Source organism: Hemitrygon akajei, chromosome 32 (assembly GCF_048418815.1).
Source record: "Hemitrygon akajei chromosome 32, sHemAka1.3, whole genome shotgun sequence".
Classification (NCBI taxonomy): domain Eukaryota; kingdom Metazoa; phylum Chordata; class Chondrichthyes; order Myliobatiformes; family Dasyatidae; genus Hemitrygon; species Hemitrygon akajei.
The window spans coordinates 30,662,430-30,690,292 of NC_133155.1; the positions used below are offsets into that span (position 1 = coordinate 30,662,430).

The following is a 27,863-nucleotide window of genomic DNA, read 5'->3' on the forward strand; positions in this document are numbered from 1 at the left end:
CTTTCCATTAATTCTGACCAGATTAACAGTCCCTAGTTCTGAAAAGCATCCCCATGGCATGATGCTACCTCCACCATATTTTACAGTAGGGATGGTGTTACGTGGCTGATGTGCAGTATTAGATTTACAACACATGTACCGCCTAGTGTTGAGGCCAAAAAGTTCATTTTATCTGACCACAGGACCTTCTTCCACGTTTTTACAGTATCTTCTAAGTGATGCTTTGCAAAGTCTTTACGGGGAAGGATAAGCTTTTTTTTTTAAAGCCAGGGATTCTTTCTTGCCACTCTTCCATAAACACTCTTTATTGCAAGGCCTTAGAAATTGTAGAGCCATGAGCTTCATCTCCAGTTGCAGCTACTGACAGCTCCGTTCTCTCAGAGTGCCTATTGATATCACAGTAGCAAGTGCCTTTCTTCTCTGGTGATTGAGTTCAGAGGGGGTGTCCTGACTTGGGCAGTGTTTATTTTTTCCACTTTTTCACAATGGACTGCACCGAGCTCCAAGGTATGTTTCAGTGCATTTGAGATGGTTTTGTACCCTTCTCCAGATCTGTGCTTCTCTATAATCATTTCCCGGACCTGTCTTCAGTGCTCTTTTGTCTTTATTTTGGATTGGTCTGTTGAAAATCTACCATACTGTTGGAACTTACTGAGAGATGGGCTATCTACCCAGCTGATCCTCCAATTTTCTACATCAACAAATTGGGTGAGTTGGTAAGGTAATATACAGTATTGTACCTGGGGGAAGTTAGTGTCATAATTACAAAGGGTTGAACACTTCTTTAGCCTCACAGTTTTAGTTTTTAATTTTGAGTAAATTATTGACAGGATTTGGAGTTTCTCTTTTGCTTTCACATGACGCACAACGCTTTGCAGATTAGTTAAATAAAATTGTACGTCGATATATTTTAAACTTAGAAAATGAGACAGTTCAATGTGAAAGTAGATGGGGAGGTTGAGTACCTTTTCAGGGCACTGTATTTGTTTTGCTATAAAAGAATTATTACTATCTTAAACTGGAAGTTTCAAAGGGTTCCATAGCTATAAGGATCACCCATCAAATGATGAAATTGGTGCTACTTATGTATTATGTAACTGGTAAGTCACGCTGTTTCAACATTCCCACTGCCTGCAACAGCAAAATAACTGCATTTATCCACTAGTTGAATATAAGCAGAGGGGTAGCATTGTGTAATTCCCCAGGAAGTGAATTCACCAATTTTATACGCTTTAGAAAAGAAAGGTTATCTAAGATCACCAAAATATTTGCCCGTGGTCATGCTCCACCATTTCAAAAGAATTATGACAGCACAAGATCAGTACCTTCCTCAATAACAAAGTCATCTGAGATGGGCACTATTTCTTCCAGCGATACATCCTCTGCAACGACTGGCATTCTTCTGTGAGAGTACATAAAAATTCTACAAAAAAAAGAAAGTTCATGTTTAGAATATGAATTTATTCAAGTAATGGTAAAACAATAAATGTCATATTTTTCTTTAAAATCCATTCCCAAAAATGACCTCAAGGTCACAGTCTTTTAGGGAGCCTTGCTTGCATGGTGGGTGGTGGTGGTGGGGGGGTGGGGGTCTGATGCTCTCTGCTGGAATAAGAGGGGGGAGGAGAAGGGGAAGGGGGAGGGGGAGGGTTAACGCCTTGCTGCTGTTTGTGCATGGGAGGAGGGTGTGGTCCTTTGGGGTTCTGACGTTTTCTGTCATCCATTCTTGTGGTTTTTCTTCTGTTTCATGGATGTTTGTGAAGAGCAAGAATTTCTGGTTGTATACCGGGTAGATTCCCTTATATTATATGGAACTTGAATCATTGAAAATGTGGTTTACACAGTAAAGGCCAGTATTTAGTGTCTCCCCCTAGTTAAGCAGAGAATATTTCTTTTGACTTGAAAGAACTGAGTCGCTTCCTTTGATTTGCCATAGGCCAATCAGAAATCAACAGCATAAAGGGGTGAATAACACTTTGCTCAGCCTGATAAAGACAGTGGATTCTTCCTTCAAAGTGCATGAATGAACAAGTTACATTTTCAGACAAAACAGCAGCAGAATTGTGGTCACTTTTACCATGATCAGAACTTCAAGTACAAATCAACACACACAAAATACTGACGGAATTCAGCAGATCAGGGAGGTACCTGTGGAAATGAATAGACAGTCGACATTTAAATTGTCTGTTCATTTCCATAGATGCTGCCTGACCTGACCAGCTCCTCCATCACTTTGTGTGTGTTGTTTTGGATTTCCAACATCTGCAGACTTTCTTATGTTTCAAATGTAAATTTCCATTTTACTAAAGTAAAAATTCAGCCTATGTTCTATCTAGATGATATCTTTAAGCTTTTTAAATATCACTTTACTGATATAGCTTCTGTAGTAACAAATCCAGTAATATTTCATAAAATTTAGCTTTATTTCCATATTGCAAAAGTTTGTCACAGCCTCTTGAAATGTAATGGGAGATTATTTTGGTGGAAGTTCCTTGTAAGTGGGAAAACACACTTGAATTGTTTTGTAAAGTCATCCTAAAAGGGTGAAAGGGATCAGAAGCAGATTCAAAGTCAAAGGTCAACGGGAAGTTTATTGTCATATTGGGATTAGAGTTGTCAATGATTCGTGTAGGTCAGTGGATGTGTGCTTAGAAATTTGGGGAAGAATATTTAAATTTCCAGATATGAAGATGAGCTTCATGCAAACTACAATGATTGTAGAAGGCATTAAAGAGAGGGAATGATTGGGACTTGTGAGGTCATGAACAGAGGGGAAAACAAAAGAATCGTGTCAGTCAGGGACTGTGAACTCAAGGAGACAGAGCTGGAATAAATTGAAAGGAACCAAGCTGCTCGGGAAGGTTGGCATAAAGATGCAGCAATCTACAACATACTGCTGTGAGGATCAGTTTCTTCCGCCAATGCTCCAAATGATCACTAACGCATGCAGCTCATCCAGCATGGAAATGCATCATTTATGCAAGTATGATTTATGGCGGGAAAGACCAGAAGTTGAACACTTGGACACAAAAACAACCCTAGTATTTTCTTCCCAGCGGAAAGCAGTAAAGTGGAAAACAGAAGTTCTCTTTGAAGTAACTGCTCATCCTCACTGCTCCACCCAATGTAGTTCAACGTTAACTTACGGATGTCTTGCACAAGAAGATGGAGTCCTGACTTCACAATTTACCCAGTCATGATCTTACTCTTGATTGTTTACCTGAACTGCACTCTCTCTGTAACTGTTACACTTTATTCTGCAATGTTATTGCTTCACCTTGTTCTATCTCAATGCACTGTGTAATCATTTGATCTGTACAAAAAGTGCAAGATACAGTCAAAAGCTTATGTGTGACAATACTAAGCCAATGCCAATTACTTTTTGTTATTAAATTGAAAGCAGAGTTAGTGAAACTATTTCCATGTGATTGAAATTTACAATGATTACTTATAGAACATCAAGCATTACAGCACAGTACAGGCCCTTCAGCCCATCATAATGTGCCGACCTTTTAAACTACTCTGGGGTCAATCTAACCCCTCCCTCCCATGTAACCCTCCATTTTCCTGTTTAAGAGTCTCTTAAACATCCCTAATGTATCTCAGCAGGTCGGGCAGCATCCGTGGGAACAGTGGATGCTGCCCGACCTGCTGAGTTCCTCCAGCTTGTTTATACGTGTTGATTTGACCACAGCATCTCCTAATGTATCTGCCTCTTCCACAACCACCAGCAGCATATTTAGTACACCCAACACTCTCTGTGTAAAAAAACCCTACCCCTCTCTCAGTTTCCGCTACATTTTCCTCCAATCACATTGAAATGAAGCCCCAGTGTATTAGGAATTTCCACCCTGGGAAAACGTCTCTGGCAGTCCACTTAAACTATGCCTCTTATCATCTTGGACACCTCTACTGAGTCATCTCTCATCTTCCTCAGCTTCAAAGAGAAAAGCCCAAGCTTGCTCAGTATATCCATCTGCAAAGTGAACTCCCGTTATATTAGAATTGGTAGTTTCTTAATATAGGGCTCTTCTAAACTAGCACAAATTGATTCATTTTCATTCATATATTACGCTTGAATTTATCACAGGTAGATAACAAACCAACCCACTGGACAAGACCAAGGCAGCCTACAAAATCCAATGCAGGGACTGCAGTAGATGTTACATTGGCCAAACTGGGAGAAAACTATCCACAAGCATCCACGAACATCAACCGGCTGTAAAGCTGCGTGACCAACTCTCCCTAGTCTCCAACCACAAAGACTGAGAGGGGCACAAATTCAACTGGGCATCAGTGAAAGTCATGGCGCAAGCCAACACGTGGCAAGCAAGAGAATCCGAGAAGCATGGCTTCCCACAAACAATTTACAGACACATAGACCACAATCCCACTTATAAGACAGCGTGGGCAAAATTTCAGACAATCCACAGAGTTTGGCACACAACCAGTGACAAGACCCCAATCCCTGGGTCACAACTGAGTTTCTGTAATAACGACCAATCAACTGATTGACAAGTATATAAAAGCCAAGCATCTGAAGGAGACACCACAAGTGAACAGCGCCACCAATGATGCCCCCTTGGATGGTCACAAAATGCTTGCAAACGGATTGCCAAGATCGGAGAGCAACTCAACCCAACCATCTACCTCCTGGGCTACACATTTTCTGAGTTATTTCCAACAAATGAATCACTTGAAGCTCCACGGTAAAATTAACAGAGTTAGGCCCTAAAAAATAAAGAAGCATTAAACAAAAACTGAAGGGCTACAGTTGTTTGAGGACGGTTAAATTGCATTGAACCACAGAGTAATTGAGTATCAATCGCTGATGAACAGAATCCTCCCGGTTTTAATAACAGTCAGCTTAATGATCCTGTGGAGAAAGCAAAACTTATTATCCTTGGTTACACGGCTGAAATTATCCTTGGAAGATCAGAGGTCTAATTCAGTGCAACTTCATAATATTACTCATGATGTTAAATTTGGATTGCTGTCTTCAACCATATTTCTGAAAGCCTGAATTTGCTGCTCATTGTTAATTCTGAAAGGCTGCATCACAGGGTGACTGCTACAGAGGCAAAACTTAAATGGAGTAAAAATAGGCGAGAACTTCGAAAACAAAAGAACTTACGCAAACTCACTGCTGCACTTCACAAGTCCTATTATACGGCTTTCATTTGATTCTCCAATTAACGCAATGCCTTGCAACGCATGCAGAAAATGTTAAGGGAAAAGAGAAGTTTCAATGCAATTTTCAAATTAAAGTCCTGTCAACAGCTTTCAAATTATTGTAAATATACATTTCACTAGAAATAAGTCATACTCATGATCGTCTGATTCATCTGAACCTTCCCTTGCTGTTATGTGACAGAGCTAATATAGCCACTACTTCACAGCACCAGAGACCAAGGTTCTGTCCTGACCTTTGGTGCGGTCTATGCGGAGTCTGCATGCTTTTGCTGTGATCCTCTGACCCTCCCACATCCCGAGGACGTTCAGGCTGATAGGGTAGTAGGCTGTTGCAAATTGCCCTGAGCGAGTAGGTGAGCGGTAGGATCGAAGGAGAGAGGAAGGGAATAAAGGAAAATTAAAAACTGGGAAAAGCATGTCATTAATACAAATGGGTAGCTGATAGCATGGATGACAGGTCAGAATCTTTATTCCATGATGTATCTCTCTGTGCCTCTATTAAGAAAGCCTGGGAAAAAACCCAAGAGAGGCACAGTGAGATAAAATCCTGTTGCCCACATAGGGATGGCCTGTTACCTTGCTGCTATTTAACCAATACCACAGCCAGCAAAGACTTTCCACATAACGCAAACCATGCTTTTTGTACAAATATTATATGGACTGTCTATTTTAGGTGCCAGCACTGATACGAATCAGTAAGCAATATGAATCGGGAACTTTCGAGAATATATATTGTACATGAATGAATCATTTTAAATATAATGACCATATTTAAACTTTCTATTCAAATTTTCAGACTTCCCTTTTCTGCTTGTTGGTCACAAAATAACACTGGGGGAAAACAATCTGCACTCTCTCCTGAATGCATGCTGGAACACAAAATGAAGGAGGCTTATAATTAAAAGGGGAGGAGAAGTAATTTGGTTATTAAAATGTGATTTTCGAGAAGAAGAAAAAAATGTGATTTTCGATAATGATTCTCTGTTGGAGGCTCAGGAGAAGATGGTGACTTAATTCCACACATTAAACCGCTTCCAAACGAAACGAACTGGAATAAGCATTGAATCAGCCTCAAGGACAGTGAACAACCAAACTTTAAACCATAACCCAAAAGTTCTCATCTCACAATCATTCAACCCATCTCTTCAGTATCATCTATCTGTATTTGCCACAGTAAAAAAAAACCTATGGATGTCTCATTGCCATTTCCTGCACGTTTCTCACACTCATCACTCCCCCACATATGAACATTTAGTAAAAACCAATGCCACATCCCAATACATTAATCTCCCCACAGCCACAAAAATTACAATCTGAACTCTGAAGTATCAACTGACCCCTTAACAAGTAACCAGATACCAACAGAACAACGCCCACCCCCAGAAACTAACCTCCACCCAAACCCCAAAGTCAGCCACAGATCAAACGACAGTAAGTTTCCACAATTTACTATCTGACCATTGGAAGTCCTATGCTTCACTGTATTTTACCCATCACCCCCAACTGCATTCTTCCTTGTGATGGACAAGTCTTGGACAGTTGATATTTCATGTGGGACAAATGAAGGGTCTTAACCCTAAACGCCATTTCCCACCTCAGATGTTGCCTGACCTGCTGAGTTCCTCCAGTTCTTTATGTCTCCACAGGACTGAACTGGAGTCCAGTTCCCGCTCTTGGCCGAGGCTCGCTATGTTTAAAGCCGAATTTAGTACAGTATACCTCTCTGGCATATAAAAAAAAACACAACTAAAAGTGTGCTGGGGAAGTGAAATAACATACAACAGTCTGAAGAAATCCACACAGCCACCAGAGTCCGAGCACGCGAGATTATCGGGAGTTTTCCCACAGCAAATCGGGCAATGCCTGTGGGGCGATAAGTTTCAGACGTTGCGCCAGCCGTGGCTTTGATGGTCTGTGCCCCTCACGGGTGGGGTTTAAAGACAGATTCTACTCTCCTCTCAGCTACCCCCGCCCCGGACAAGTCTCCCTGGTTGTCCGGGGATGACCGACGGGGAAACTAGTTGAAGAACTCTCTCCTACCCACACCCATAGCCCCCCACCGCCTTCCTCCGCCGCAAGGATACTGCCCGACACTGGTGCCCCGGCGCCAGTGCGGCCTGCACCAATCCCGACTGGTCCATGGCGACCCGGGCCCCGGTTCAGACTGCTCGGTCACGGCGGCCACCGGCGCCTCATCCCCCGGGGCTGCAGCGAGCCCGGCTCCGTTACAAACTCCCACTCCGACCTCCTGACAGCCAACCGTCCTTCCTCTGGGGTCTGACCGCACCCTCTTGCTGGAATGGCCCTTGCGAGCTCTTTCGGCCCGGTTGTCTGATTCTGTTCCGCTGCTTCGTTGCGATTCTCTCCAGTCTTTGCTCCCTCTTCGGACGAGTTCTGCGGTTTTGTTAGCGAGCTGTTCTTTTGGCTTCCTTTTTTTTTAAATCGTATTTTCCTCTACTCTTGCTAAACCCTGGCAATCTTGCAATCAGGGAACGAATTATCCCAGAGTTCAGCTGCCACGTTTGACTCTGGACGCCAAACCGCGTCTGGGCAGCTGAAAATCGGACTAATCTTGCCCCGCACCGTTATCTTCAGTGTTGACATTATATTCCATTTCTGTCCGGGAACAGCGTGCCATAAAAACGTCGTGACGTTGCTTGTCGGTAAAACATTAAAGGAAGGGTAGCCTGACTATAATGTTAGCGCTCCGCTTCGGGCAAACCCGATATCCCGCTGTTACTTTGGAAAAAGTGCCACAGTATGTTTCATCCGTTTCAATGAGTCACTCGGCTGAAACCAGGAACCAACAGAACCATCGCAATGCAGTGCCTCCTATTTCATCCCAGCGGGATCAAAATGATATCAGGAATTAATTCACCTCGTTTTGCCTTTGCAACAGAAAGAGGCAAGGAGAGGTGAATTTATGACTGGTGTCACTTTCCCGTATTTCAGTTTGTAGCCTGTTCACTATTATATATTAGCCCTTGAAATATTACTGCTGGACATTTAAAACAAATATATATAGCTTCAGTTGTAATCTCAGAATGTTACTCGGTGCCTTATTGCCAATGAAAAGTTTCCAAAGTGAAAATATATTTAACACATGTAAATGTTATTACCTCCATTTCTGAGGAAAGGTCCCTTGACCTGAATCTTAACTGTTTTCTCTTTCCACAGATGCTGTGTGACTGTTCTTCCTGCATTTTCTGTGTTTTGTTGGAATCAGGTTTATTATCACAGGCACGTGAGGTGAAATTTGTTAACTTAACAGCAGCAGTTCAATGCAATACATAATATATAAAAATAAAATAATAATAATAAGTAAATTAATTACAGTATGCGTATATTGAATAGATTAAAAATTGTGCAAAAAACTCAGAAATACAACATAGATTTTAAAAAGTGAGGTAGTGTCCAAGGGTTCAATCTCAATGTCCATTTCGGAATCGGATGTATGTAGTACACAAACCTGGGATTCATATTCCCAGAGAAAACCATGAAACAAATCAAACCACAGAGCCCGTACAAAGAAAAATATCAAACCTCCCCAACGCACAAAAAATAAATCATGCAAATGACAAAAAGAAGAGATATATAACCCTAAAACAGAAGAGTCCATGCATATTCAGTTCAGTTCAGGCGAGCGCTGTGTAATTCGCTATCTGCAGGCCGCCCCGATCAAAATTGCCCAAAACAGCAACAGAGAAAAGAACGACCAGCAGCACATCAAGGTCCAATCCACAAACCACGTTGGTTAAACCTTGCCCAGGAGTTTAATCTTCTCATGGAAATGCGTGAAGGCGCTGCATTAGTCAGAACTTTTCCACATCACTCCTAGAACCCGGCAACAGAGATCAGAGGCATCAACAGGTCATAGTTCTGAGGCGGAGGGTGTAAGAGTAAGATATTGAAAGGAGGAGTCGGTGCATTTTGTTAGCATCATGTCAGACTGGGTGGAAGTTTGGTAACTTCATTGCCTCGGGATGCAGGGACTGGTTACAAAAGGGGATTGCATTAAATTCATAAGCATCGTTGCAGGATTCTTGAAGCACGAGAAATTAGGGTACAGGATCTAAATTTGAATGCATCATTTGGATTTGTACAGCATTTAAGAAATAGCAGTCCTTGGTATATCTGATATCTGCTGCTGAAAAGCAAGAAACATTGCAATATAGATATTTAACAAAATAATCTTCCCAGGAATATTCAAACTGCTGGTGCTAAGTAAAGCCCAGAACCAGTGTTACTGAATAGTAAAATTATTACTGGTCTTCATGATGTGATGATTTTGAAACATCATCCTATGTCCACTGTTTGTGTCCTCACAGATTAGTGAGCCCTTCAGAATTTGGCCTCAGATGGGTCCATCCACCCAGCAAGTGGTGGGGTGTTATAAATTAAAACGTTCTCAGTGAATACCTGACAGTGAATAATTCTATAAAACATCCAAGACCACAGATCCTGTCGCAGGCACAATAATTTCCAGGACAGCATTGTAGATTCTGGACCATCTGAACCTTCCACAGATAGAAACTTCCCACTTAACCTTCATTCATTTGGGCTGCACAAAGGTTTTATTCGTGCTGTCTGGGAGGAGTTTGTATGTTCTGTCTGTGACAACGTATGTTCCCTCCAGGTCCTCCGGTTTCTTCCCACAGTCCAAAGACATACCAGTTGGTAGGGTAATTGGTCATTGTCAATTGTCCTGTGATTAGGCTGGGATAAAATTGGGGGTTGCGGGGTGGTGCAGCTGGAAGGGCCAGAAGGGCTTATTTTGTGTTGTATCTCAATAAATAAACATAATTAAAGTAGCATTTTATAAACAATATAGAGTGCCTACAGAAAGTATCCCCCCACTCCCACCCGAAGTCTTCATGTTTTATTGTTTTACAACATTGAATCCCAGTCGATTTAATTTGGCTTTTTTTGACACTGATCAACAGAAAAATACTCTTTTGTGTCAAAGTGAAAACAGATCCCTACAAAGTGATCTGAATTTATTACAAATATAAAACACAAAATCATTGATTGCATTAGTATTCACCCCCTTTTAATATGACACACCAAATCAGCACTAACGCAGCTGACTGGTTTTAGAAGTCACATAATTAGTTAAGGCTGTATTTAGCTGTATTTAAACCTGTCTGCAGTGAAGGTGCTTCAATTGGTTGTAGTAAAAATACACCTGTACCTGGAAGGTCCAACTGCTGGTGAGTCAGTATCCTGGCAAAAACTACACCATAAAGACAAAAGAACATTCCAAGCAACTCCACAAAAAGACGCAAGTCAGGAGATGGATGCAAGAAAATTTCCAAGTCACTGAATATCCCTTGGAGTACAGTTAAGTCAGTCATCAAGAAATGGAAAGAATATGGCACAGCTGTAAATCTGCCTAGAGCAGGCTGTCCTGAAAAACTGAGTGACGGTGCAAGAAGGGGACTAGTGAGGGAGGCCACCAAGAGACCTGTGGCAGCACTGGAGGAGTTACAAGCTGCAGTGGCTGTCGCGGGAGAGACTGTACTTACAACAACTGTTCCCTGGGTGCTGCACCAGTCACAGCTTTGTGGGAGAGTGGCAAAGAGAAAGCCACTGCTGAAAAAAAACCTCACATGAAATCTTGGATAGAATTTGCCAAAGGTACGTGGGAGACTCTGAAGTCAGCTGGAAGAAGGTTCTATAGCCTGATGAAATCAAAGTCAAGCTTTTCAGCCATCAGACAGTATGCCATGTTTGGCATAAGACAAATACCACTCACCACCAAAAACACAGCATCCCTACCATGAGGTGTGGTGGTGGCTGCATCACGCTGTGGGGATGCTTCACTCCAGCAGGCCCTGGAAGGTTGGTGAAGGGAGAGGATAAAATGAATGCAACAAAATACAGGGAAATCCTGGAGGAAAACCTGATGCAGTCTGCAAAAGAACTGTGGGGGAAAAAAGAGAAGATCTGCAGATGCTGGAACGCAAAATAATACACACAAAATGCTGCAGGAACTCAGCAGGTCAGGCTGCATCTATGGAAGCGAGTGAACAGCATCCTTAACTGACTGTCACCTCCCTCTGGTCTCCACCCCCTTCCCTTTCTTCCATGGCCTTCTGTCCTCTCCTATCAGATTTCCCCCTTCTCCAACCCTTTATCTCTTTCACCCTTTTACTTCACTTCACCCCTCCAGCTCTCCTGGTTTCAACTATCGCCCACTACCTTGTACTTCTTCCTCCCCTCCCCCATCTTCTTACTCAGACTTCTCATCTCCTTTTTCCTCAGTCCTGATGAAGGGTCTCGGTCTGAAACATCGGCTATTTACTCTTTTTCCACTGAGGCTGCCTGGCCTGCCGAGCTCCTCGAGTATTTTGTGTCTATTAAAATGTTGCTGTGCTGCTGTCCTTGTGCATGGCATACAGAGTCTGTAGGAATAGTGAGAAGGAACGCAAATGGAACATTAAGCATTCTTCGAATGAAGATGAAGTATAAGACCAGTGGAATCTTATTACAAGTATCCAGGGCAGCACAGTACTCCAAGAACTTGTATAGTTTTGACCCCTGACTTGAATCTGCATTTACTTACATTACTCAGAGCTCAGAGGTTAATTCCAGTGAGACGGGTTTGTCTTATGAGATACTATTATTAGGTTCAGTTCTGGTTGCCCCATTATTGGAAGGATGTGGAGGCTTTAGAAGCACACACGTGTGAATGCACATTCCAGCAAATTAGGAGTTGTTTGTGGTTGTTTTGAACTCCATTCCTTTTGGTTTGGTCTTGTCGAGACATGACTGAAGCATAAAGACTGCAAACACCTCATACTTACCGTGACTGGCTGGTGGCACAATGGCATTAGTGCCGGACTCTGGAGCGAAGGCTCCTGAGTTCGAATCCAAGTTGGGTCACCCCCAAGTGTGCTCTCCATCCATGCCGGGTTGAGCATTGAGCTAGCCACTCAGCCTCGTAAAAAAAAAAACAACGGTCGAGTCAGCAACGTTCATGTTGTGACCCAGTTAATCCGAAAGGAGACTAATCTGACAAGAATGGCTGACTGTCTGGTGCGACATGCTAAAAAAAGTGACCTATGCTCCTGGAAAGAAGATTAAAATTTAGATTTCCACTGCAAAGGATCTGCATTAATTTAGCATTAAGTTACTGCTACCAAGCCGCAGTGAATGCGTTAGCCATAGTGAATGGTTTTAGTTTGAGAGTTTTAGTTGGGGAATTATGCGAGGAGCTAGGAGATGATTGGTGGAAGAGATAATGGGCTGAACAAGAAGGAAACTGACAGGGGAGGGCACTAAACCATGGAATAAAGGAAAGGAGGTGGAGAGACAGAAGGAGGTGATGGGCAGGTCATGAGGTTGAGGGAGAAGAGAAGGGTTAAGAGGACCACCAGAATGAGGGGAAACAAAGAGAGGGGAGATCAGAGGGGTGTCATTACCAGAAGTCAGAAAAATTAATGAAATAACAATGGAGGTCACCCAGAATATAAGGTGTTGCTCCTCAAGTGTAAACCTGGCCTCATCATTGCAGTAGAGGAGGCTATGGACGGACATGCTGGTGTGGGAACAGGAAATGGAATTGAAGTGGGTGGCTACCTGGACATTTATTTTCCTCCATAACTGCTACCTGCCCTATTGAGTTTCTCCAACGTTTTGTGTGTGGTGTTAAAGATTTCCAACATCTGCAGAATCACTTGTTTCACACTTTTAAAGGTTCTCCTCAAAATTCTGATAGACTACATTATCAGTTAGCTCCCCTAACGTTCTCCCCCAATTCTTACTCAGTCTCCGGTTGTGGACAGATGGAACAAACTACCTAGTTGTGTAGTTGAGAGTAGTACCTTCGAGACTTTCAAATCTAAACTCGATAGTTATTTCAACACACTATGTGAATAGGAATTTGTTAAGGTTTGTTGGGCTGAATGGCCTGTTCTTGTCAAAAATTCTCTGGTGTTCTAATGTACAGATACTAAGGAATTTGTAGTTAGTTCTTGGAAACTGGTTTTCTGCACCTGGAACTTTCTGAGTGCTACAGATTATGTACCATTACCAAAGAAACTGAACTTAAATTCCAAATGCCTCCTCTAATTTCTGTTTGTGTAGCGTTCAATTGTCCCTGTAATCTCATGCAATACCTAGAGCACATTTGACATTCAGTAGTTATTGCTTTCTATTGTATCTCTAAGAACAGATGAAGTATGGGTTGGAAATACTTTGCAGGATCCAATAAGCAGGACAAAGAAAAGTTGGTTCTGTGGGGCAGGGGCCAGGTGAGAACTGAACTGTTAGTGATAAATCTTGGATAAAAAAATTTTCCTTTGTGAAATGCAATTGTCATTCTTCACTGGGTCTATTTCCAAACATCATGACTGTATCCAACTGCTAAACCTTCACTGGTGACTGGGACAGAAAATTCCAAACACCTACTAGCATCTGAGAGAAGGAACGCTTTCTCACTTCCATTTTCAATGAAATACCTTTTGATCGAAAACAATGTACCTTCATTCTAGATTCCCTGGCAAGGGGAAACATCCTCTCAGCATTTACCCTAACGACCCCCTCAGAATCTTGAATGTTTCATGAAGATCTCTTATGATTCTTCTAAACTCCAATGAAAAAAGAACAGAACGTTAAAGCACATTGCAGGACCTTCAGCCCATTATGTTGTGTGACTTTCTAAGCTACTCTAAGATCAGTCCAGCCCTTCCTCCCTACATAGCCCTCCATTTTACTTTCTGACACAGTGTACAGTGGTAGCCCGAAAAGTCGATTGATTATTCCCCTCCATAGATGCTGCCTGACATGCTGTGTTCTTCCAGCATTTGGGGTGGGTCAACCTGAATTTCCAACATCTGCAGAATCTCTTGTGTTCATAATTGGATATTTGCTGTAGGTCATTTAGAACTAAGTTGAGAACAGTAATGGGAGCAGAATCTGGCGTTAAATATTTTCTCTGAGAGAGGCGCATGCAGAAGGAGTAGATAGTGGAGATTTTGGGCAAGGAAGGAATGGTTTATAAAGTTAATGGCTGAATCTTTGTAAGCACTCAAGTGTACTCTTCCCTACTTCTCATTTATATAGCAAAATTCAGATTGGCACAAGCTGGTTGGCACATGATTCTCACTGGCAGTGCTAGGAGTGTAGCATGTCACAGTAGTGTAGTGGTTAGCAGAATGTAATTACAGCAATTAGAGTTCAATTACTGCCACTGTCTAGAAGGAGTTTGCATGGGTTCCTCCTGGTGCTTTGGTTTCCTCCCACAGTCCAACGTTGTGCCAGTTACGGTTAATGAATTGTGAGCATGCTATGTTGGCGTGGAAAGTGTGTCGACACTTGCCGCCAGTGCAATCCTCACTGATTTATTTGTCACAAACAATTCACTGTATGTTTCAATGTACATGTGGTAAATATAACTAATCCTTAATCTTTTTATCTTTAAAGCAGTGTGATCTATCTTCACAAAAACTGATAATACAAGATTTCAAACAAGCCATGAAGTTTATTACTTACTCATTAGTAAACACTTCCAACCTCTTGATGAAACAAGCTATTAATGAAAGAAAAAAAGATGATTGTGCTTGGTACTCTGTCCTGAGGAACAATGACCTGGGACAAGGGTGAGTTGCAACTGGAATTACTGGACCAGTTTTTCTCCTCAATGCCCATTGACTACTGTTCTTAGAAGGACTGCTTAGAGTCCAGTTGATGAAATACCGCTTTGTCAGTTAGGGTAGTCATCTTTCTCACTTTCAGAGATGGATCAAGACCTGGACTATGATGAGGTCTGGAGTTAAGTAGTCCTGGCAAATTTCAAACATGCCATCAGTGATAAGATTATTGAAGAATAAACTCCTGTTGACAACTTTGTTGATGGCACTTTGTTTTTGATTGAGAGCAGATTTTCTCAAATGGATGTGTCTTGTTTCATGGAAACAGACCACACCTGGGCAGTTTTCCACATTTTCAGCCAGATGCCAGAAGGGTCACTGAATTGGAACAGATTCTTGTTCTGGAGTGTATGCCTTCAGCACTGACACCAAAACCTTTGTTGGATCCCATGTTATCAGCTGTTTCATGGTGACACATGGTTCAAATTAAATTAGCTGAAGATTGATGGTGAGGGGAAACTGAGGTGGACCATCTAATTGATTGTGTTGGCTGAATGTGGTCAAGAATAAACGCAAAAAATTGTGCAGATGCTGGAAATCCAGAGCAATGCACCCAAAATGTGGGAGGAACTCAGCAGATCAGGCAGCATCCATGGAAAGGAATAAACCGTCAACATCTTGAGCTGACACCCTTCATCAGGGCAGGCCTGAACCTGTTAACAGTCCTGATGAAAGGGCTCAATCTGAAGAGATGGCTGTTATTTTCCTCCCTGTGGTTGCTGCTTGACCTACCGAGTTTCTCCAGGATTTTGTGAGAATGTTTTCAGCCTTGCCTGTGGCCCTCACGTGGTGGGCCCTTCCAGTGTTCAGAAGAAGGGTTGATCTTGGAGCCTCCCCTCCCACTCGCTGTTCAATGATTCATCTCTGTACGTGACGAGATGCAGCAAGATTACAGATTTTGTCTGATTCGATCTGTAGCTCAGGCTATTGCATGCTATTTTGAAATTTACCCTGAGCATTTTTAGGCCTGTTGATGCTCCTGGCAAGCCCTGCGATGCTCTTCATTGATCCAGGTTTGATCCCTGGGCCTGCTTACAACAGCAGGGTAAGGAACAAGCATAGCCAGGAGACCACAGATTGTGATTGGTGTCATTGCCATCTTTTGTGGCTGTTGATTCTCGGTACCTCGTGGAAGCCCTTTCCGAATACCAGGGGTGATCTGAATCAATCGCACCCAGGGGTACCACCAAGTACCACGGGTGATCCAAATTGGTCCCACCTCGCCCATGGAGTGGAGAGTGCACATTGTCTCTGTGTGAACTGTACAGCGATCACTTTCCCTATAGTCAGTCTGCTACAGCTGTCACCACTCCACTACTTCTTTGTGCTCTGCTTATTTAATTTAACCTTTTTATATATACGTACATACTGTAATTCACAGATGTTATTATTACGTATTGCAACGCAGTGCTTCCACATGGCAACAAACCTCACGGCCTATGGTGGTGATATTAAACCTGATTCTGTTCACTTGCGCTGGTTGACACATTGCCTGCGGCTCACTCAATATGGCAGCGATGTCCTTTGGGACATGGTAAGGGTGTTGAACATTTCTACCCAGACAAACAAAGAGTTGATGAGATTAATGCGGTTGTTTTGTCCGTGTGAATTTTCAAGTGACATTCAACGATATAATGATGGAGAGGTTGCAGCGTAGAAGGTTATTCATCCCATTGTACCTGTACTAACTCTGTGAAAGAGCAATCTAGCTGGTTGAGCTCAATCCCCAACACAGTTCAGCACGTGGTACTCATACAGCTCCTTTTTGACCACCATCTCTGAATCTGCTTCTATTGTGTCCCTTGCAAGCATCTCTACGCCCAAAGCATGCATGGCATTAAAATTATTTTTTCTCTCAGTTCTTCTTTAGCTGTGTTTGCCAATCACCTTCATTCTATGTATTCAAGTTCCTATCCTTTCACCCTCTGTTGCTATACACTCCATCTACACGATTCATAAACTCAACACCATAAGACCATAAGACACACGAGTAGAATTAGGCCATCTGACCCATTGAGTCTGCTCCACCATTCAATCATGGCTGATCCTTTTTTTCTATCTCCTCCTCAACCCCAGTTCCCAGCCTTCTCCCCGTAACCTTTGATGCCATGTCCAATCAAGAGCTATCAGTCTCTGCCTTAAATTCACCCAACGACCTGGCCTCCACAGCTGCATAAGGCAACAAATTCCACAAATTCACCACCCTTTGGCTAAAGAAATTTCTCCACATCTCTGTTTTGAAGGGATGCCCTTTTATCCTGAGGCTGTGCCCTCTTGTCCTAGACTCTCCCACCATGGGAAACGCTCTTACCACATCTACTCTGTCTAGGCCTTACCTACCTCTGTCAGATCTCCTTGCAACCTCTTGTGTCACGCTGCACAAAACAGGCCCTTCGGCCCAACTGGTCCATGTGACCATCTTTGCTAGCCCAATTCCCTGTGTTTGGCCCATATTTCTCTTAACCTTTCCTATCCACCTACTGTACCTGTCCAAATGTCTTTGAAATGTTGTCAATGTGTCTGCACTAATCACCCTTTGGCAGTTCATTCTCTACACCTAACAGCATCTGGGGTAAAATGTTGCCCTTCAGATTCTTACTAAATCTCTCCCCTTTCACCTTAAACCTATGTCCCTCACATTTTGTTTCCCCACGCTTGGTGACAAGACAATGCATTCACCCTATCTATGCTTCTTCATGATCTTATACACCTCTATAAGATCACTTCACAATCTCCTCTGCTCCAATGAGTAAAGTCCCAACCTGCTCAACTTCAATAACTCAGTCCTGTGAGTCCCCCCAACCTCATGGTAAATCTTCTCTGTCCTCTTTCCAGATGTCAGGAATTTAAAAAATAAGTGAACTTCTTGGCATGCTTCTTCAATAAAGAAGGAAAAAAAAGTGACGGGGCAGATTTTAATGTCGCAATCAGCGAGTTTTTTTTGGTTTGTTGGTCTCCCTCTCTCTGTGTGATACCTCTTTGCTCCTTTATCAGGGAGAGGGAGAGCCTGTGGTATGTTGAATTTTTCAGGGTGAATGATTCAGTTTTTTGCAGATCATGGTCTCTCGGAGGCTCGGCTATTGCTTGCCTGGTGGGCGCTGATACTTTTTGCTGCGGTCAGTGGGAGAGGGGGAGGGTTGGTGCTTTGCTGCTGCTTGTGCTTTGGAGGGCAAAGAGCATGTCGGGCAGAGAAAAATAAATAGACTACGTGGGGAGAGAAAAAGATAAAAGATCAAGTTGCAGTTTCAAAAAGAGTACTAAGCTGCATGCTGTTGATGAATAATCTGATAGTGATGAGTGACACAGGAATGGGTAGTCCCACTAACAAGGGACAAGTGACGCACACAAGATGCTGGAGGACCTCAGCAGGTCAGGAAATGAGTGAACAGTCGATGTTTCAGGCCGAGACCCTTTTCAGGGACGAGCAATATGTCTTACACGAGAAGTGAACAGCAAATTAATTAAAATGGAATTGGGTACCGCCTTGGCTGTTACAGTCATCCCACCAAATGAGTTTGAACAGCACCTCAAAGATACTGAACTGAAGACTGCAGATATCCAACTAAGAACTTATACTGGAGAAAAGATAACCCCAATGGGAATGACATTGCAACAGTAAACTACAACAACCAAAAGGAGACACTGGGTTTGCATATGTGGTTAAAACAGGAGGGACAGCATTGTGAGGCCGTGTAACTGACCTATATTCTGCTGCATACTTCGACTAACACAGCACCTCTAATCTTAATGTCATCTTCAAACTTACTAACTCACCGATAGACATCTTCACCCATCGTTTATACATTGTCACAAGCAACATCTGACCCAGCACCCATCCCTGTGAAGCACCACTCGTCACAATGCTTTAGCTTCCTTTTCTCTCTTTTCTATACTCATGTCTAAATTCATGTCTTCTACAGATTTTATGCTTCTAAAAATTAACCAATCACCAGGAGCTTATTCAGACTACACTGACCAATCAGACACCAGCTTACATGGCGCAGCAGGTCTCAGGTGTTTGGACCTGAGGTGTGGTTGGCACACTAGGACTGTACTGTTAACAGAGCGCAAAATCAGCAACTGTGGAGCTCTCCATGTCGACCCTCGAATGGATTCAACTCAAAGTCAGGGAAAAGTTATTATTCAGGTACGATTACTATATACTAGCTTTGTATTCATTTTCTTGCAGGGATTTACAGGAAAATAAAGAAATTCAATACAATTCACAAAAAAATCACACACAAACAAAGACCGACAAGCATCCAATCTGCAAAAGAAGAGAAAATCGTGAAAATAAAAATATATAGATATGACTGAGAAAATGAATTGTCCTTGTAAGGCTGTCTACAGGTTGTGGAATCAGCTCACAGTTTAGGTGAATGAAGTTACTCTTGTTGATTCAGGAGCCTGATAGGGTGATAACTGTCCCTGAACCTGGCCGTGTGGGACCCAAGGCTCCTGTATTTCCTGCCCAACGGTAGTAACGAGAAGAGAGCATGGACTGGATAGTGGGGATTCTTGATTATAGATGCTGCTTTCTTGTGTCAGTGTCCATTGTATGTATGCTCCTTGGTGGAGAGGGCTTTGCTGGTGATGGACTGGGCAGAATCCACCACTCTCTGTAGAACTTACCACTTTCCATACTAGGCCGTGATGCAACGAGTTAGGATCCTCTGCACTGTGTATCTATAGAAGTTTGTCAAAGTTTTTGGTGACTTGCAGACCCTACACAAACTTCTAAGAAAGTAGAGGCTCTGTCATGTCTTGTTTGTGATGGTGTTGATATGCTGATCTCCGAACAGATCCTCTGATATGATAACACCAAGAAATTTAAAGTTACTGATCATCTCCGCTTTCAATCGCCTAATGAGGACGGGCTTCTTCCTCCTGCAGTCGATAATCAGTCCTTCTCTAGATAATCAGCATATTCTCTGGAGAATGATAAAAGATCCATGTTGGTCCAGGATTGGAGCATTTTCACTCAGAGTTTCAAACCCGTCCTTAAAGAGTTCAAAATTAGCTATCACACATGTTTGGAACTGAATGATAGCATGAGATTATTTAAGCCATTGAGCCATAGAGCCATTCAGCTGGGGAGTAGGCCCTTCAGCCCATCAATCCACCACTCAACCTAAACCCTCATTAACCCTAGTTTTTTATTCTTTCCACATTTTTCATCAGCTCACCTCCCAAACCGGTAAGATGGCAAAGCGCCTGGTGGTAGCAGCCCTTCCAGGTAAAGAAAAAAGGTGCAAATATTTGTCTTAAGCATTTTTTTTTTGTCCTTGGAAGATCCTGTTGGACATTGGTAATACAAAGTTCTGCAGGCCTGATTCGCTGGTTCATCGGAAAGACCGATGGCGGGGAAGGTGCGTGGGCTCAGTTGCTGCGCCAACCGGGCCCTCATTCCACAATGTCACCTGTTACCGCCACCCAGAGGAGAAGGTGTGAGTGCTCCCTGCAGAGGCATGGTGGGTATACTGGGTTGGGGACTGGCCCCTGCAGGTTGGCCCTCTCATCAGTGCTGCTCTCCAGTGCTCCCTGCCTGGAAGACAAGCACATTGAGCTTGTTTGTGGTCGACTCAGTGTGAGGGAAGCTGATTTGTCTTCACCTGAGGCTGACCCAGTGTGAGATGAGGAACTGCTGCATACTTGTTCTTGCAGGAACATGGCTCCAGGACAACATCCCGTGTACCATCAATCTACAGGCATCGTCACTGAGGGACTTGTGACAATATTATTTTTGTGACTATATGCGGCATCATAACTATATGTGCTGTGTGTGACTATGTGTACTGTGTTTTGCACCTGGCCCCGCAGGAACGCTGTTTCATTTAGCTGTATACATGTGCATGTTTAAATGGAAATTAAACTTGAACTTGACACTACCAGGAACTTCCAATTTGGAAAATGTATGGTAGTAAGTTAACCTACCAACCTGTACATCTTTGGAACGTGGGAGGAGAGGAAACCCAAGTATTCACAAAGATTTGAAGCTCTTCACCGACAGAATCAGGTTTAATATGACTGGAATATGTAGTGAAATCTGTTGTTTTGCGGCAGCAGTATATTACAGTACATAGTAATAAAAAGACTATAAATTACAGGAAGCAGTGCATATAAAAGTGAATTAATACTGCAAAGAGAGAGGAACAAATAGTGAGGTAGTGTTCATGGGTTCATTGTCCATTCAGAAATCTGATGGCAGAGGGGAGGAAGCTCTTCCTGAAATGTTGAGCAGGTGTCTTCAGGCTCCCGTACCTTCTGCTTCATGGTAGCAATGGGAAGAGGGCATGTCCTAGGTGACAGGCGTCCTTAATGATCAATGCCGCCTTTTGGAGGCATCACCTTTTTGAAGGTGTCCAAGGTGCTGGGAGGGGTGGCTCCTGCTCATGGTGGAGCTGGCTGAGTTTACAACTTACTACAGCTTCTACCGATCCTGTGCAGCGACCCCTCCACGCCAAAAGGTGATGCAAGGAGTTGGAGAGCGGTACATCTGTAGAAATTTGCAAGCGTCTTTGGTGACGCACCAAGTCTCCTAAAACTAATGAAGTATAGCCACTGTTATGCCTACTTTGTAATTGCATCAGTACATCATGCACAGGATAGATCTTCAGAGATGTTGATACCCAGGACATCGAAACTGCTCACCCTTTCCACTGCCAATCCTTCCATGAAGAAATGTGCATTTCTTAGCTTCCCCGTCTTGAATTCCGCAATCTGTTCCTTGGTAATACTGACATTGAGTGCTAGATTGTTTTTGTGACACCACTCAACCTACTGATCTATCTCGCTCTTGCACACTACCTCGTCACCATCTGAAATACTGCCAACAATAGTTGTGTCATTGTCAAATTTATAGCTGCCATTTGAGCTGTGCCTAGCCATATAGGTGTAGAGGGAATAGAGTAGTGGGCTAACCACGCATCCTTGTGGTTAGTGTTGATTGTCAGTGAGGAGATGTTATTTCCGATCTGCACTGATGGTGGTCTCCTGATGAGGAAGTCAAGAATCTAGTTGAAGAGGAAGGTACAGAGGCCCAGAGTTTGGATCTTGTTGATTTGAACCGAGTGGATGATTGCGTTGAACGCTGATCTGTAATTCAATAAACAGCAGCTGGATGTAGGTATTGCTATTGTCCAGGTCATCCAAGGCCAAGTGTAGAGCCAGTGAGGTTGCATCTGCTGTAGACCTATGAGGGTGATAGACAGATTGCAATGGATCCAAGTTCTTGCTTAAGAAGGAGTTGATTCTAGCCATGACCAACCTCTCAAAGCACTTCATTACAGATGTGAGTGCCACTGGGCGATCGCCATTGAGACCGCTCACCCTGCTCTTCTTGGGCACCGGTAGGATTGTTGCCCTTTTGAAGCAGGTGGGAACCTCTCCTGCAGCAGTGAGAGATTGAAGATGTCCTTAAGCATTCCCACCAGGTTTTCAGGGCCCTACCAGATCTACCGTCAGGGCCTGACACCTTGAAAGATGTTCTGACATTGGTCTCTGGCAGGTCGCAGAGTCACCAGATGCTGCAGGGATATACGCAGGTGTAGTTTTATTCTCCCTTTTAAAGCATGCATAAAATGTGTTGCGCTCACCTGGGAGTAAAGCATCATGGCCATTTATGATGTTAGGTTTCGCTTTGTAGGATGTAACGCCCTCCAAACTCTGCATCTGATTCCATCTCTAACCTCAATCAGAATTGTTTCATTGCTCTTAAAGTCGCCATCTGTAGTCATATCTGGACTTCTTGCATAGCTCTGGATCACTGGTGTCGAATGCTACAGACCTAGCTCTCAGCAGACTCTGAATCTCCTGGTTCATCCACGGCTTTTGGTTTGGGTATGTTCAGTATGTTCTCGAAGGTGCACCCTGATCCACACAGGGCTGGATGAGGCCGGTGACAACTGCGGTATATTCATTCAGAATTGAAGATGAATCCCCGAATATTGTCCAGTCCACCATTTCAAAGCAACCATGTAAGTGCTCCTCTGCCCCCTTTGACCAGACCTTCGTGGTCCTCATCGCTGGTGCTGTGGTCTTCAGTCTCTGCCTATACGCCGGGAGTAGAAGTACAGCCAGGTGATTGGACTTTCCGTGGGACGGCACGGTAAGCGCTCTAGATGGGGGTGTAACTGTGGTCAAGTGTGTTGACTCCTCTGGTTCCACGGGTGATATGTTGGTGGTAGTTGCTCAGAGACTCCTTCAAGCTGGCCTGGCTGAAATCCCCTGCAATGATAGGGCAGGCAACTGAGATCAGGATTGAAGCTGGGTCTCTGGCTCCGTGAGGCAATGCCTCAGTGCTGGCCCTGGATTAGAAAGTTGAAGTAAGTCGTTTCTTGCTGAGATGAGGCAAAATGGGGAAAGAAGTTAGTCCATGTGTCATCAGGAGCAACTGAAAACACAATGTAGTATTGTGGAATGAACCATTCTGTTCCTAGTTATTAAAGATCAATGAGTTTCCTTCATATCAAAAACAAAGAATTGCTGAAACAGGAAAGTACACGACGTCCACACTAATTCTACACTATAGATATACAGAATGCTGAAGTGTCAGGATTGCCAATGAGATTAACTTAAGCTTGCTCATGTTGAATACTCAATTGTTATTAAATTCCTTGTCCATTAAGTTCACCCCTATCTGCTGAAAGTAAATACACTCAAAAACTTCTGTAGATGTACTGTGGAGAGCATTCGGACAGGCTGCATCACTGTCTGGTATGGGGGAAGGGAGGGCTACTGCACAGGACTGAAAGAAGCTGCTGAGGATTGTAGATCTATCATATTCAGGGTATTTCATCTTCAGACCAACATGTAATTGCATTTGTTACATTGTTGGCAAGAAGGGCTATTTTATTAAAATGGAAAGATGTTTCTTCCCCTACATTACCGTAGATTCCGGACTACAGAGCGCACCTGATTAAAAGCCGCTGGCTCTAATTTTAGAAATAAAATCAATTTTTTAATTGTACAGGCCGCACCGGATTTTCGGCCGCAGGTGTCCCACGTTGTAATATGAGATATTTACACAGAAAGATATTACACGTGAGGATTTTTTAACTTTTAATTAAATCCATATGGTAACAAAAACAAATACATATTGCAAATGCTTTTTTTCGAACCGTGCCCGTAACGCGGCTACTTTTAAATATACGTTGCGTATACTTCTTTACTGAACAACATTCCAATATCTCCTAACGACTGGTAAAAAATATATATACTGCAGCCTACCAGGAAAAGTTATTGATCGCCTTTAACTTAAAAGCAACGTTCGCTCAGATCCAATGCCGCTCGCGTAATGCGCTCGCCCCCCTCCTTCCCGTTTATCGCAAACCGGTATTTTTCCCACAAGACGCGGCGAAACCGGGTGTGACGTCATAGCATCCCGCGATGTAGTACAGAAAACAAATATAGTTAAAACTCTTCTAACTTTAACTAGAAAATGAATTACTAAGCGAAAATATTATAAACTAAATAACTGCCATAAAGGCAGCACAATGCTTTTCTTCGAGTGTTTTCCATGTTGATGAGGGTGAGTACAAATGACTGATTTACAATAATTTAATTGTGAAAGTGCGCTTGATTTATCGTACAATTTCATTGGACCTCTGTGAACTACTCATCAATTTTATTGGTCTACTGTTACGAGGCAAAATGTTTACGAGGCGGCATGAAAAAAAATCATGTATTAGCCGCTCCGTTTTAAAGGCCGCAAAGTTCAAAGCTGTTCAAAATGTGGGAAAAAAGTAGCGGCTTAAAATCCGGAATCTACGGTAATTGAATGGTTTTCTCAAGTGATGTTATGTCTTAGTTTGGAAAAAATCAGAAATAGAACTTTTGATCCTCGATTTGATTTTGATAGAAGATGGGGCTCTTTTGCCAAATATTATCAGTTAATTTGAATTATTTTATATGGTTTCCTTCCAATTTTATTTTATATAAACATGTATTGGCGGTTGATGATTCTTTTTTCTATACTGTATATGGATGGTGGTAAGTCGTATTGCACCGGGAGTTGATTTCTAATGGTTTTTTCTCCTTTTTCTTTTTCCTTCTCTTGTAGTTAGTGGGGTTTCTTTTTTTTTTAGTAAGTTGGGGTTCTCTTTTTTTCCTTTATATAAATTTTTTTCATTATCATATATTATTCTTTTTTGATCAGTTTTTTTCTTCAGCTTTATTAATTGTATATTTATCAACTTGTTTAAGTTTTGTATCATTTTATAGCTGTAGAAGATTATGTTTCAATAAAAAGATTCTAAAAATGAAAATGAAATGTAAATCTAGTCAGCTCCATCTTGGGTGCTAGCCTACAAAGAAAGGCAGCAGAACATTACCGATTATTGATATAAAGGCAGTACAGTATTGTGCAAAATTTTTAGGTACATACATAGCTGAGGTGCCTAAGAATTTTGGACATTACTGCAGTCATTCTACATATTGCACTGTACTGCAGCCATAAAAACAAAAAATCATGACATATGTGAGTGATGATAAACCTGATTCTGATATAGATCTCTATTGTAGACTGAGAGTGGGAAGGGGGCAGGGAGTGGGGAATCATAGTTGGGAAAAGGGGAAGGGGAGGGAGCGGGACCACCAGAGAGACATTCTATAATGATCAATCAACCAGTAGTCTGGAATCAAATGACCTTGCCTGGCGACTCAGGGCTGGGTGTGTCTGCAACTGCACCACCCCACCCTCCCGTCCCTGGCACCCCTTCGCTGACACCTATCCTACACCTCTCCTGCGACACTCCACTCTTGCCATTCCCAACATCCTTTGCTCTGCCTCGATTTACAAACTTCTCTCTGCTCCGCCTCGATTTACAAACTTCTCTCTGCTCCACGTTGTCAAATACAGTACTGTGCAAAGATATATATAGCTATACATATGTACTGTAGACAATGTGGATTCAGTTTAGGTTGAAACCATGAATGGAGCTGTCTATGGACCCTCCAGTGTATCGACTCCAAAGGTGACCTCTCAGTAGGTCAGAGCTTATGTTGGCAAATATTAAGGGAACTGCAATTATCTTGAGAGATTTTAATCTGCATATAGCCTGGAAGAACCAAACTGGCAAGGGTAGCATAGAAGAATGATTTGTAAAATGTGTCAGGGATTGCTTCATAGAGCATGATGTTATGGACCCTTTATGGGAACAGACTTTTAAATCCGGTCTTACGTACAGAAGGTGGAGACCTTGTTGTTAAGGTCACCCTCAGGGGTAGTGACTGCAAAATGGTGCATTTTGAAGTGCAAATGCAGTTTGAGGATGAAGTTATAATGTTTTGAGGGTATGGGGTAGGGGGAGGGAGCAGGATAGTTATCTAAGGTAGACTGGATAAAGAAGCTAAGGGGCAGTTCAGTGGAGGAATGGAGGTAGATAGACAAACAGCTGGCCTACAATGCTCAGCAAGACTCCATCCTAATCAAAAACAGGGATTAAATGAGAAAGGGGCACCATCCTCAAGAGAGGACATTGAAAGCCATGGCATGCAAAGTGGCAGGGGTAGTGGTAGAACGGAGTGTGGGGAAGATTTTAGGATCCATCAGCTGAAGACCACAACCTTCAGAAGGGAGACATTGGAGATCCAAGCAAGAAGGTCTGCATCTGAACTAGAAGTTAACCAGTATCACCCAGGTGATAACTTGTTCTCATTGTTACCATCAAGCAGGAGGTACAGAAGTCTGAAGAATCACACTCAACGATTCGGGAACAACATCTTCCTTTCTGCCATCTGATTTCTGAGTGGACATTGAATCCATGAATACTACCTCACCCCTTTTTTTAATTTCTATTTTTGCACTACTTATTTAACTATTTAATATATACAGTCAGCCCTCCTTATCCGCGAGTTCTGCATGCGCGAATTCAACCAACTGCGAATCGAGAAAACCCGGAAGTGCTCTTCCAGCTCTTGTTGTTCGAGCATGTACAGACTTTTTTTTCTTGTCATTATTCCCTAAACAATGCAGTATAACCACTATTTACATAGCATTTACATTCTATTAGGTATTATAAGTAATCTAGAGATGATTTGAAGTATACGGGAGGATGTGTGTAGGTTATCGTGGATCAGGATTGAAAAAAACCAGAAGTTCTCTTGTAAGTCGGAACATCCGGTATTATTTAGCGTCAGTTAGTCAAACGTTTATCTTAGTATATAGTATATATTTTTACCTTCCTATGCATATAAAACACTTAACAAACAAATGTATTTCAATAATTAAACCACTGCGTTGCTTAGTAATAATTGTAGCTTTCATCGGGGCAGGGCCTTTCTCACTTTATCCTTTAAAATTATTCCGATCGTTGACTGACTGTAGCCTAACACTTTTCCAATGACCGATGGCGTTTCACCTCTTTCCGATCGCTTTATTATTAACCTTTTATTTTCAATCGTGATTGTGATTGTTTTCCTGAACAGTAACGCTGCGGATTCAGAGCTCCGCCGGGTCCTAATGTCCACCACACTGATACAGGTTAAATAAGGTCCGGGGTTCCACTGGGTCCTAAACTCCACTGCACTGACGCAGGTTAAATAAGGGACTTGAGCATCCGTGTTTTTTGGTATCCGTGAGGGGTCCCGGAACCAATCCCTCATGGATAAGGAGGGCTGACTGCATATACTTACTGTAATTTATGTTTTGCATTTCATTGTTGCTGCAAAGGGAACAAATTGCACAACATTTGCCGGTGATATTAACCCCGATTCTGATGCTAGGTTAGGAGGGTTGCTCGTGTTACTCAGAAGGGTTTAAACTGGAGTGATAGGGGGATGGGTGCTGCAGCAGCAGGAAAATGTGTAAGATTGAAAGAGACGATGGCAAGGGACAGGCTAATAAACATGGTGGGACTGGTGGGCTGAAATGTTTGTTTTCTTTTTTTTGTAATTTATTTTTTTATTGAAGTTCATCAAACAAACATTTCCATAAGATGTATTTCAGACATTGTACATATATATCATATAATCATATATATCACAAATCTCCACAAAGTATTTATCTGGGGTATACAC

At 42.6% G+C, this 27,863-nt stretch overlaps 1 protein-coding gene across 4 annotated transcripts in view; it reads right to left on the reverse strand.

Moving 5' to 3' along the window:
• inpp5b (inositol polyphosphate-5-phosphatase B) overlaps positions 1 to 7,934 on the reverse strand; it is a 192,222-nt gene extending 184,288 nt beyond the window's left edge. For 3 of the 4 annotated variants that reach the window (XM_073034325.1, XM_073034326.1, XM_073034323.1), the window contains exons 1-3: positions 7,277 to 7,934; positions 5,135 to 5,213; positions 1,326 to 1,423 (exon numbers count right to left, since the gene is read on the reverse strand). In XM_073034325.1, coding sequence (XP_072890426.1) covers positions 1,326 to 1,423; positions 5,135 to 5,213; positions 7,277 to 7,334 — 235 coding nt within the window. In that variant the 5' untranslated portion in view covers positions 7,335 to 7,934. The remainder of the gene's footprint in view (positions 1 to 1,325; positions 1,424 to 5,134; positions 5,214 to 7,276) is intronic. The other variant, XM_073034327.1, reaches the window with a different exon arrangement.
• Between the last annotated feature and the right edge of the window lie 19,929 nt (positions 7,935 to 27,863).